Raw genomic sequence first — 13,805 nt, forward strand, 5'->3', positions numbered from 1 at the left:
TAGGATAGGGATATTAGTTCATGAGCCTCTTTTCTCCCTCTCTCTCTGTGAAGCTCTTTCTTTAGAGAATGTATACATTTCCAGATCTGTCGTTTTATTCTCACCTCTATTTCTCCCTTAATTTTAAAATGTAGATCAAGTTGCAGTTGACATAAAAACGCTTCTTCAACCTTGTTAAGAATTGTAAAACAAGTTGATGATCTTGTTTGAGTTCAGACCTCCTGAGACAGTTTTCTAAATAGTAGGGTCTAGAGGCAGTTACAGAGATGGGGCTACTAAATTAAAGGGTACTGATGAGGAATTTAAAGAGAATCTTTACTTACAGATACAGTTACTTGTCCAGATAGAATTCACTCTTTAGAAGTAAAATAACATCCAGAAGGATTTAGTTAAAATTTGGGAGTGCATATTCCTTGATGGCTCAGACAGTAAAGAATCTGCCTGCAATTCAGGAGACTTGGGTTCAATTGCTGGATTGGGAAGATCCCCTGGGGAAGGAAATGGCAACCCACTCCAGTATTCTTGCCTGGAAAATTCCATGGACAGAAGCTACAGTCCTTGGGGTCACAAAGAGTCAGACACGACTGAGTGACTAACAGTTTCACTTTCCATGCTCTGAATATCAAAAATCTAAAATATAAGTTAGCAAAGTAGTATGAGTCAAAGAAAAGCACTAAGTTACTCACATGAGCCATTGATTCTTGTGACTCAATAAAAGGAAAGAAATTTGATTATCTTGTTTTTCATTCCTCTTCAAGAGAGAATATTTACATACGTAAAGATCCCCTGGAGAAGGAAATGGCAACCCACTCCAGTACTCTAGCCTGGAAAATTCCATGGATGGAGGAGCCTGGTAGGCTACAGTCCATGGGATCGCAAAGAGTCGGACACGACTGAGCAACTTCACTGGTTCACCTTGAAATGTAGAATTTTTTCCTTTATTTTTCAGTTTAAATAATTTAAATTCTTAAAATATGTGTATGATATATAATTCAGAGCCTATGAAAGGGTCACCAAGTGAAAAGTAGATCTCATTTATGGCCCTGTCACCCAGTTACCCACTACTCCTTTCCTGGAAGCAACCATTCTCACCAGTTTCTGGGGTTTCCTACCAGAGGTGTTCTGTGTGTAGAAACATATATGTATATGTGTGAGTGTTCTATAAATACATATTTATTCTATTTATACTATTCTGTATCTTGGTTTTTTGGTTCAACAGTGTATTTTAGGGTTGATGTCATCTAAGGAAGCGTAGAGCCTTTCTCTTAACTTCCTTAAATGCATTGTTTTTGTTACCCCAGCTAGTCTACTGGGGTGGCAGTCAGAAGAGGGGTTGGACTCCCCCTAGTGTTGCCTTTCAGCCTTTGAAAATGTACTTCTCAGTCGTTTTGTTAATATAAACTAAATTAATTTTCAAATGGATTTACACAGAAGAAGTGCTCAAAGGAGAGCCACACATTAGGGACTCACCTGTGGCGGCAAGAGTGACAAAAAGACGTGTCTTTTTCTTCAAGTTATTTTCTCGTCCTTGCTTTTGCCACCTTAATTTACTTGTCTGCCAGTACACCTGATATCTGGCTCTCACTGCCAAGAAATCTATGCCATACAGGATATGAAGTTTTTACAGACTTTTTTATATATGTTTTACAGACTTTTTTAGGACCCAGAACTTAATTGTCAAAAGTTGATAGATATTTGCAGCATAAACAGTATTTTAAGATCTGAAGTAACTTCTCAGGTCTCAAGAGCTTAAAAAAAAATCTCATCCACCAGCATTAAAAACTCCTCAGGAAGTATAGATAACTTGATTCCTTGGATTAGAAGTCACTGTTGGATACAATCAGGTGTTCATTGCTTCCTTGAAATTTGATTAAGCTGTTCCTAACCAATTTGGAAAATATTTAACACTTGTAAAATATTAAACCCTGCTTTAAATATAGTCATTAAGTGGTAAATGATTACTATAAAGGATAGATTTTTATTTTACAGTAGAAAATAATAAAGGATAGGAATTAAGTTGGCACATCAGTTAACAGAATGAACAAGAGTAACATCTGCATATGTCTGAAGCACTTCTAAATTATTTTAGTGTTTCCTGAAGTTAGATTAATCTATATTAAATAACAAATTGTTTTTAAGACAATAATGTTTTCCCATTGCTTTTATTAGATTGTCTATAGCTATTTAGATTGTGATTTCATTTTATTTACCAAACCACATTAAGACATAAGAACCATTAAAGGTTGGTGACAAATAACACTGATGAGGGGACATTGGCAGTGCTAATAAAGTTGTTTATTGCTAACTATACAACAGAAAGGCCAAAAAATCTAATGCTTAATACCTGAATTTTTCATTCGCTTTGTAGTAGGTATCTAAAAGAATCTAAATCTGCTTATGTAACATTATTTGCTGTGGTCATATGCCCAAAATGAAAACAAACTCTATGTCGATTTAATATAAAATAGTCACGTAAATGGTGCAAAGCAAACAAGCGTGCTGGTGTGTTTCTTAAGCTAGTGTATTACTTAAGAAAATGTTGCCTTTTACTACATTTCTGGAGCTGTTCCATCCAGGAAATATTTCTAATTGGCCTTTTCAGAACTCTCCTATTAAATTTTGTTGATTGAGTAACACAAATAATTTAGGACAAGTGTCAACTGGTATATTCATCCAGGATTCTGTCATTATTGCTGGGAATGGGTTTAACACAGAAAACTTTTCTCATTGATTTAGTAATAGGGATGACTATAGTATTCTGCCTTCACAATATACTGAGGAAATATTTCTGCCTTCAGAGAAAGTTGAAAGACTATGAATATGCTTTCAAAAAGCACAAAATATTTTCTTGGAAGAGCCAGCCTATTTATAGGTAATTTGTGTTTCTTAAGAAGTGATTTTCTTTGGTAGCATAGGGGAGCACATAGTTTCTAAAACAACCAACTATGGAATAACTTCTGCCCAAACACTGGGTTTTCTGATATCTTTCTAAAAGCATTTTAGCAAATAATATATTTCATTGTATTTGTATACAAAACTCAAAGATTTCCCCACCATCCCCCTCTTTAAACTCTGTGCAGTCAGAAACCTGGGAGAGTTGTGCTTTTTTATTTTTTCTGAATGTTGTCCATGAGAGAGAAACACCTGCAGTTTGTTCCACATATCAGAAGTCTGTGGCTCTTTCCACTAGCTGATTTTAAATCAGAGTAAGGTAAATAGTATCTATATTTGTATGTACCTTTCCTCAATTCCTTATAACATATCAACTGAGAAGAGCAGAGAATTGGGAAAATAATACTAGGATGATAATAATCAACATTATTCAGCACTGAATATCAACCTGGCACTGCACAAAGGACTTAAAATTGTTTTGTTTATTCTCCTACAACTTACCCATTTTCAGAATTTCAGAAGACTAAGATTACTCTAGTAGAGCCAGAACTTCGCCCCTGTCTGACTGAGCCCTTTGCCACTGCTTTAAATGGTCAAGAATTGTATATACAATTACTTAGTAGGTTTGGTGGCCTTTCTTAATGGTTGTATTCAAAACTGTATGTAAAAGGCTAAACCAGCTTTTGTTGTATTTAATTGTTAAGCTTGGAGGATCTGTAGTATATGCAAACCTTTTTACAAGTGGTCCATGTTGTAACAGATTTGACCATGTTGTCATCAGTCCACAACCCTGCTTATAAACTTCCTTTGTGCCAAATTTTCATTGTTTTCTTAATCACCAAACCATGTTACTAATGTTATGTTTTGGTTTGTTTTACAGTGATCCTTTTCTGTATGGCTGCCCTAATATTTCCAATAGGATTTTACATCAATGAAGTCGGAGGTCAACCTTATAAATTACCCAACAACACAGTAGTTGGGTCATCATATGTACTTTTTGTCTTATCAATTTTCTTTACAATAGTAGGACTTCTATTTGCCGGCAAAGTTTGTTTACCAGGCTGATGAATGTCTAAATTGCTTGACTCTTTTATTATTTTTAATTTTATTTTATTTTTTTATTTTTGGAGGGTGGGGAGGACAAAGGCAAGGCATCTGAGTAGTCCTCACATAGGAAGATGCTTAGATGAAACTGATGCTGAAAAGAAAAAAAAAAAATGCTTTGATTTGTTCTCACTATGCACTTTGGATTTAAAAACAAAAATAAGGAGAGCCTTTTCCATAACCAAATACAGACAATATTGACTAAATCTCCTGAGCATATTCAGGCAGTCAGGTCTGCACTGTGATAGCAACCTAGTGAAGGAGAATGCTTTATACCGAAAAGCATGTGGCCCTTTGTACTCTGTTGTTCCATTTTTAACGTCTAATGATTCATTTGAGGGAGGAAAAGAAAAAAGTCTAAGTATTTATGAATCATGGCGGACCAGAGGGATGCAAAAGATGTTCATGTGGGGCTGGCCTCACCTCCTAAGAAATTAGTGTTCACAGCTTCCTTGTAATGGTATGAGTCTTTGGCACCAGAATGGATTGCCATTGCATCACTGCACCAAGAAGCCAATAGATCAAAACTTCTTTGCTAAAATGTATGTAAAAATTCTGAAATTCCCTATTCTCTGTGTACAAAAAAAAAAAATTAAACACTAAGAAACATGTTGGGGGTGGGTGGGTGGGGGAAATGTTCCTTATATTTATATAAATATATATATAATATATATATTTTGCTGATGCAGTATACAGTGTGTATATATGTGTGTGTGTGTATGTGTGTGTGTAAATTTATATACACACACATGCAAACAGTTCCTGGAAGAGAACTCTGAATGCTTTGCTAGCAAAACACTGTGGTGTGCAAACCTAGAACCCAATAGAAAAAAAAGCCATTTATCTGAAGGCTGCATAGTGGAGAGAGTCTTCAGTTTACCTCATTCTTTGTAGCAGCCCTTGATTTTAACTGGTTTTTGTAATAGGTACAAATAATCCCATACCTTTCTAGGTGCAATTTTAAGTTAAACTAAAATTCTTTGTAGGGTTAATTTATTTGTACATGATAGTAGAAGGTAAGACCATGTCAAATCTTATAATTTGGGGAATCTGACACTATTTAAATTATTGGCAACTGTTGTCTGTTGTACAGAGGTTCTCTTTTTCAACTGGCTTGGTCTATTACATTAATAATGCATTTTATGTGTTCAAGCACACAACTTTACATAAGTTCAAAATCTAGTAGAATCAATTTACAATATTTTGGCTATTTATAACACTAACTTCACTCTGCCATAAAAATTAATATTCTTTTCATCTGTAAGCATTATTAATAATCTCCTTTACCAAAAACATGAGCAATACAATATTTTCTTTAAATGCTATATGCCTTGTTTGCTAAAAGCTAACATCTTTGCATTTAGTTTAAAGAGCTGTACTAACCTCACAGCTTTATATTTCTTCCTGAAAGCAACATTGCAGCTAACGTTTGAGCCCACAGATCATTTTGAAATACAGTATTTCTCTTCTCCACATTTCCATGCCTTCATGCCTAGTTGTTTTTCCAGGCAAACACAATAGATAATCTCCTGTTTGAAATGTGGGGCAGGAGAGTCTTTCATGACAACAGCAACCCAAGTGTCCTCAGTAGAGTGTAGGTCCCTTATTTCACACAAATGGAAATGAATGCACTGGTTTATTTTGTTTGTTTGTTTGTTTTTTAATGATTACTTCAGAGATGGGGCTGCCTCCTCAGTTATTCAAGGTATGAAATGGAGGAGCCTGATGTGTTTCACACTGGCTTGTTTGACATTCATATTTCTTACTGTTAATTCAGCAGTAATTGATTGTAGAAGAAAACCCCAGTGTTTCAGCTCACTCAGGAGTCAGGGTAAGAGGTGGACCACCACTGTGGTGTGTTCCTTGAGTGTACTGGGGGAATGTCACACATTTCCTTCCCAGGGTCAAAGAAATCTCTAGGAAATGCCTGAGGGAGATTAGTTTTCCCCAAGTATTATGATGTCTAGTCCATTCTAAGAATACCACTGGACATGTGCTGTGGACATTTGGGATTGCAGTTCTCATTGTGACTTGATTGGACCTCAGTCTTAGTCAAGTGGATCACTTTGAAGGAAAGCTTTGGTTGTCGCCATTATACCACTGAAGTAAAGTGTTATTAGCAAAGTATGGTTCAAATTAATTTATAATAATGACCAAGAGCTTTTCTCTTCCAAAAGATGAATTTTATTGTAAATAGTTTCTCAAAGTATTTCTAACTGGATCAAGAGCATGGGGAGAGAAAGTTTCTCAGCTGCTAAGAATTTCCCCACTGTTTACTTCTTTCACTTACAGTGGTATTGCATATAAGATTGCAGAATTTAAAGTTTTATTTGTATCTATTACACAAACCATAAACTTGTCTTTAATTTCATCACTGTCTTGGAGGTCCAGTGCACAAAGGACTGATGGGGGAAACTCCCTCTAACCAGTCCGCACTCTAACCCAGGATGAAAACCATCCCATCAAGTAGTATGTGAAGTCACATCTTTGTACTCTTCCAGACCAAACATTGAAATGGACTCATTCATATAAAATTCTATAAATCCTGTAAGTGAAAAGATAGACAATTGTCAGCAGTTGCTTTTAAAAAGGTCACTATAATAAGTACTATAGAGTACAGTATTAATTTATAGCAGGAAATCATATCTTGTAAACTGTATATAAAACACTGTTTAATGGTGCAATCATTTGTCAAACTTTTGTCTGTTACATTGTTTTTAGAGTGTGTGCATTCTTCTCATACCTAAGAACATCACTGTAAAATCTGCTGAAAAATATTTATAGGTTTTATTTGCACAAGACTTAATTAGTTTGAAATTTTTGGAAGCTCCTATTGAACATGCCTAAACATCTGTAAACATGAAAAATCTTCAATTCATTAAAAGCAAATATTTCAGTATGATTCTTTCCAAAGGTAATCCATGTTCTATGTTGTTAATGTGTGTATGTAATTTTTCTGACTCTTCTATTTCTTATCAACCTATTTTCTGTTTCATTTGTTTTGCTTTTGAAGGATGGCTCTTTTTTTTTTCTTTTTAATGTTCTAGATGACCAAAACACTTCATTGATTTTTACTCTTTTGCCTAAATCTTTGATATCCCTTTTGATGTTCTGTGAATTCACTTAATCTCTTAAGTAAAATAGTGAACAGTCCTGGTGACATACAATCTATTGATTTTGAGGAAGACCCTGAAAAGGTAATGGAAACTAACTTTGAATACACTACTCTTAGCTATTGTTTTGCATCGTGGGCTTCATGGGAAGAACATGTTGCATTTATTTTGTCTTTATTAAAAGACTACTAGCCACAAGTTACTCTGATTATAGTAGCTATTTTATCAACCCACTTTGATCTTCTTTTAAAATATTAAATTTACATTCACAATTCAAAATAGTAAGCTGTCTTTCAGAACTAATTTTTGAAGGATAAAAGCATATGAAGGAAAAAAGTGGCCTGTGTAGGTTGGATTCCCTACACAGGACTTATTAGTTATATCACCTCAAGAGATTTTAAAGTTTGTGATCAAGGCCTGTATATTACCCCAAACTTTATTAAGGATTGTTTTCTAATTGGTTATAGCATTTTTCAATTAATAGTTTAAAAACAAATTGTTAATACAAACTGTATAAAATGAACATAATTTTTCTTCACTTGTATTTTTGTTATTGAGCAAGTTTATCAAAATAAATTGTCTACTAAAGAAACTAAAAAGGCTTCTATTACTTTGAAACAAGCTTTGAATTTAAAACTTTATTTTAGAAATAAATTTCTTATAGCGGTTTCACATACTCACACAGTGACACTTCGATGCCTCTTGGTTTGATTTTGTTGTTAGCATTGTGCCAGGGAAAGGCCTCCCCTCTCCCACTCTCCTACCTACCCGCTAGGGAAGAGATGCTGTTAATATTCCACAACATGGGTCAGTGTGTGTTTACCAATAAGAAGAGGCACTCAGCAATAAAAGACCATACGTGTGGCACTCTTCTGTATCATATTTCCATGGACTTGAAGAGAGGTACTGAGCCAAGGCGCTCTCATCTTTTCTTTTTTCCTTGCACATTGACCTAAACTCTTTCATCTTTGCTTCAGTCTTCTGTTTCTACTTTTATTTCAGGCCAAAGACTCTTAGCTTGTAAGATTTTAAAACTGGGCTTGAAGGAGCAATGTAGAGCCCTTTGGTTTCCGGACTCATTCACATGCTCCATCCCAGCTTTACTGTAACTCTGTTTAGTAGTATTGGGAGTAGCCTAGCATAATAGTAACTAGTAATCAAATAAAACACTAGGTTTACCCTTCACTGCTGTTTCTTTATATGGCCTCTGCAGGAGCCTCATAGGGAATTGGGAGTTTAAGACAAGGTAGGAATTGGATGTTCCTGGCTTCTGGACCTTAACGGCATCTTAGGATGACCAACCATCCCAGTTTGTTTGAGACAGGGCTTTTCTGGGAAATGAGATGTTTAGTGCTGTAACTGAGAAAGTTCCAGGCAAAAAGAAATTAATTGGTCACCCTGCTTTTGCACCGTTCAGATCTTACCCCAATTTATAACACAGATTTGAGGTATTTGAAGGGTTATTTTCTATAAATATCAATGAATAGGTCAACTGGAAATGGCAGTGGTTGACTAAATACTGAACTTCTAAGAGAGGGGGGAAAAATGCCTTTTTCTTCTCTTTGTAGGAAAAGGCAACACACTGTCTTTAAAGAACAATAATATGAGTTAAAAAATACTTTGAGTTAGTCTTCCATCAACTCTTCTAACCACTGTATGAGAAGATTATAGGAAAAACACCAAGACTAGAGGACTGTGGGTTCCTTTTATGCAAAGTCAGCTCTTCTGGGTCACAGTTACCCAGCAACAAAATAAAAGTAGTTATTTATAAGTTGTATTAAAGATAGAAAGCATAATGTATTATTTTTTAGAATTTTGGTTCTTTTCCCAGCAAGAAAAAAAAACTCTGGGATATTTTCAAGCACATTCAAGGTTTCTACAAATAAGCCCCAGTTCTAAAGACTAAGACCACCCAAGATTAAGTTTCAAGACAAGATTCTTCAGGCGACTCAAATTTTCAGAGCTGGATGAAATCTAAAAGCATGTTCAGTGTTTCCATTTTCTAGATGAAGAAATCAAGGATTCAAAGGCTTCTTGACTTTCCCAAAGTCACATAACTAGGTCTCAGCAGGACACTCAATACTGTAGAAAAGAATGTTTGACAAATAGGCCTTGGGCAGTTGTTGACCTAGGACAGTTCTTCAAATTCTATAGTCACTTGAATTAGTGTTTCTTCAACTAATCTCCATCTCCGTCGGTTCATCCAAATCATTTCTGCCAAAATAATCTTAACACAGAAGAACACTTTTCGTTTCTTCACTTGAGTTCCTGTTAGCCCCACAGTTACAGAATGAAATCCAAGCTTCCTTACCATAATATCGAAAACCCTTATGAGCTGACTTCAGTCTGTCTCTTCAGTTTGATTTCCCATCATTCTCTTTTCACTTTTTACTGACAAACCATCTTCATTCTTTTACTACACCTTGCTTTCTGTCTTAGCTGTGCCTGTATGCCCTCCCCCTTGCAGTTTCTTTAATCCCTCTTGTATTTTAAATAATCTAATTTTTTGTGCTGTGTTTCTCTTTTGCTTGTACCTCTGTAACAGAACTAACTAGAGGGAGATCGACTGCCTGGATTCAAGTCTCAGTTCCACAATAAATCACGTAATAAATCACTTAATCTCTGTGCACTTTGGTTTTCTTACTTGTAGCCCGAGTCTGATAGTACCTACCTCATAGGGTATTGTTGGTTTAAATGAGGTAAAGCACAGAAAGTTACTGGTACATAGTAAACCTTCAAGTGTTAGTTGCTGCTGTTATTAAACACTTCTCTATAATTTGATCAAACTTCTGAATTCAAGGAATGTGGCTTTCTCATAGTCCAGAGACCTGACACAGTGCTTTACATGAATTATCATGACTAAATTTGGGGCTAGGTTATAAAGGAAAACTATGAAACTATTTCCTGGAGGTGTGAAAGGCCCACTTACCTATCTGCCAGGATTGTTTCAGTGAACTTTTTCCTGAAAGCAGAGACATGCATAGATCAGCAGCCTTTATGGGTGAGTGTGGTTATTTTATTGGTAAGTATTGGACTGTGTAACGTGCCAGTCTTGCTGACCCCCTTAGGATTTCTCTGGACTCAAGACCCTTTACTACTAAATTCACAGTGCTCTAATGTTGATACTCATACAGAGGACCACGATGATAACAAGCACCTTGTTGATCCTGACGAGAACTCTGGAGGCTTCTTCAAGCTTGTGGGTTCTTCATTCTCTTGAAGCCTTCCATACATGTGGTATGTTTTGCCGAGACCTGGTTCTGCCAAGATGGTTTTGTTTCTGCTAAAAGGAATGGACTCAAGGATTTGATCTCATTTTAGAGGAGATTATCCCCAACTGACCATCTTATGGCACTTTAGTTGCTATTGCCAATGTGTTTGGTCACCATTAAATCAATATTTATTATCTGTTGGGGCAAGTCAGTAAAATTAATGCTATGTCCTAACGCTGGCACTCTTCATGTTGTTTAAATACTTAATTTAGTTGTGTAAGACAGTTAAGTATTTTCTTAAATAAAAAACTTAAAACCTTTTTCTTTCACATTGCTTTGTTTTCTGTGGCAAAATGCAAATGTAGTTGAAGAACCACCAAAGAAAACCTCTCCCACTAACCTTGATAAGTCGTGTTAGAGGGGAAAAAGTATTCCACATATCTAAGAAAGTTTTTAACTACCTCATCTTCTACATATTTTGCTAATGTAGTGAGAGCAAAATGGACTTGTGTGTCACAGCCCCCCCCCCCACACACGCCACTCAAATACTTTAGCTCGTTTCTGCTTTCAAGGTCACTGGCAACTTTTTCTTGTCCTCAGTGCTGCTGTGGAGAAGAAAGTTAACCATGACCCTAAATTGGGACAAAATATTTTTTTTCTTTTAACAGTAACACGTCTGTAATTTTTAAATGAATATAGGAAGTTAAAGTTCCCTTCCTGACATTCCACCTTCCAGAGAGTACCACTGTTGACACTTTACTAGGTATTCTTTCAGAGACTGCTTTCTTTACAGTGTGTGTGTATGTGTGTGTGGTATTTGCGTATATGTATGTGGATGTATCCTGTTCAACTGTTTTAACAAAAGCAAGATCATATTATACATGAGTAGCACTACTTTCTATTTTAACAATTTATGATGACTCTTTCTGTGTCAGTAAATATAGATCTTCCTCATTTTTAATGACTATATAGATACATCTCTTATACACTGTATAATATAGATATATTTCTCCTTTCCTGTTGTACATTTGTCTCCAAGTCTTTGCTATTACAAATAATGCAGCTATGAACTTAATCCTTAGATAACAGAAACTCCCCAAATATCTCGCCAAATAGAATAATCTGACATTCTAACCGAAGCACATCAATTACTCTATTAACGCAATTCATATTTTTTTTAAAAAACCGGTTGAAAATAGTGGCATTTGTAAGAGTTTAGAGAAAGAAGCTAACGTTAAATCCATGTTGTGTTTTTCCATATGTCAATTAATACTCCTATGAGGTAGGAGACTATTTTATAAATTAGAAAACACCAAGAATCAGAAGGGTGAACCATTTACCCAAAGTTTCATTAGTGAATTGGGGTTTCAATCCTAGGTTCCCTGACTTCAGATCTAGAACTGCTTCTGCTGTCCCACATTGCCAGTTTGGCTAGTCTAAAGAAAATAAAAATAACTTGTCCCAGATGCATGATTCCTTGGCTCAGACATGAGCAGCTAAATCTATGGTTTGCTTCTTCTGGATGTGGAATGCAAACAACCATAAAAGGTAGTCTCTACTTATAAATATTACTTATATTGAAAGAAAAAATTATAAAAGTTATTAAGTTGTCTTTAATCTGCCATTATTCACTGCTGATTTTCAAGCTTTCTGCAATCATTGCTAATTGGTATTTTATAGTGCTTACTTTGGAGAATGCAATGGCACCCCGCTCCAGTACTCTTGCCTGGAAAATCCCATGGACAGGGGAGCCTGATGGGCTGCAGTCCATGGGGTCGCTAAGAGTCGGACACAACTGAGCAACTTCACTTTCACTTTTCACTTTCATGCATTGGAGAAGGAAATGGCAACCCACTCCAGTGTTCTCGCCTGGAGAATCCCAGGGACGGGGGAGCCTGGTGGGCTGCCGTCTTTGGGGTCGCACAGAGTCGGACACGACTGATGTGACTTAGCAGCAGCAGCAGCAGTGCTTACTTCCTTACCTAGTGAATTACATGATGTCATCCAATGGTTTTATTGGAACCCTCTTGAGAATTGAGCACATAGGGAAATTTTCCCAAAAAGGCCATCCCCTATCCTACCTATAACACTTTAAAAAATCAACTAGCTCTCTTCTACCTTGTTGGCAGGAAATCTATTGGCCACTGGGGACACCCTCAAGTTGTGCAGAGACCCCTGGCTGAAACTTTAGAAAGTCCCCTCTGGTGGTTTGACTGACCCCTCTGGTAGTGAGCCCCTATACTCGTTGCTGCTGAAACATCAGCTACTCTAGGCCGAATGGTGCAATAATCCCCACACTTGGGGCATGGTAACCTTTGGTGAGCTAGAAGCCCCTATGCCTCTGGACTATCTTCCTGGATGTACCAAGGACCCGTTTCCTTTTAGGTCTTGCTATCTCACCACTATGGCTACAAACGCTATGCGGTTCCCTCCTCCCTCTAATTTCACATCTGATTTCTTGACCTCTGTTTTTCTGGGGACTATTCTCTCTTGCTTTGGCTTTCCTCAGTCATGTTTGCCTAGTGTCCCCTTCTTTGGTTAAACCACAACAAAAACAGATCTTTTCATGAGGCTGATTTCACCCTCTGGCTCCAGGACTAGATGCAGAAGCCAGATCTGGCCAATCAGAGTCACCGTGATTGGTTCAGGAATGAGTATATCCTGTGACCAAGCCAAGCCTGGGACTCTCCTGGAAGAGTTGTTCTTTCTTTAGGGTGCTGAAGGCTGTGGGGAGGAAAGCTGAGGGCTGACGTCCCAAGTTTGCCAACCACTCCTAAAGAGCCTACCTAAGAATAAAGCCATCACAAAGAAATGGAGACAAATTTCTGAACATAATTTTAGCCTTTGGATCAAGCCATGCCCAAGGCCAAAATTATTCCTGGATTTTTCTGTCTTCTGAGTAAATAAACTCCCTCTTTTCCTTAAGCCAGTTTGAGTTGGGTTTTTGTCTCTTTTAACTAAAAGAATCTTTATACTTTCCCACTTTCCTCTTGACATTGATACATCCATCACTTCCCATGCTTTGCATGTCATTTTAATCTTTTAAGTGACTTAGGCTTTTACAAAAGACAGGAAAAAACTGTTGACTTCAGGCCACTTCTAAACCTAACAAAACACCTGCAACTGCTTGAAATGGAGGAAAGAAATACAGCAAAATACAAATTGGTGTCTAAAGAAGTATATCACAATATTGTCGGTCTGTTTGGGCTGTTGTAACAAATACCTCAGACTTAGTTGGCTTATAAAAAACAAATTTAACTAGATGCTAACTAGATACATTGTACACCTGAAACTAATGTAGTATGTCAATTATACCTCGATTTAAAAAAAAAAAAAAAAAGAGGATTTTTCTTTCCACCGCAGTGTGCTGCTTGTGGGATCTTAGTTCCCCAACAAGGGATTGAACCCAGGCCCTGAGCATGAGAGTACAGAATACAGTACATATATACTGGAGTATAGTAGATGGCAGGTCCCAAGAAACTAA

General features: G+C 36.7%; 1 protein-coding gene across 1 annotated transcript in view; it reads left to right on the forward strand.

The window, feature by feature from the left end:
* Nucleotides 1-4,336, forward strand: part of C25H16orf52 (chromosome 25 C16orf52 homolog) — a 72,711-nt gene extending 68,375 nt beyond the window's left edge. Inside the window, exon 3 of the mRNA XM_018040803.1 lies at nucleotides 3,773-4,336. Within this exon, the coding sequence (XP_017896292.1) occupies nucleotides 3,773-3,957 (185 nt within the window). The 3' untranslated portion in view covers nucleotides 3,958-4,336. The remainder of the gene's footprint in view (nucleotides 1-3,772) is intronic.

This window comes from Capra hircus, chromosome 25, assembly GCF_001704415.2.
Source record: "Capra hircus breed San Clemente chromosome 25, ASM170441v1, whole genome shotgun sequence".
NCBI lineage: Eukaryota > Metazoa > Chordata > Mammalia > Artiodactyla > Bovidae > Capra > Capra hircus.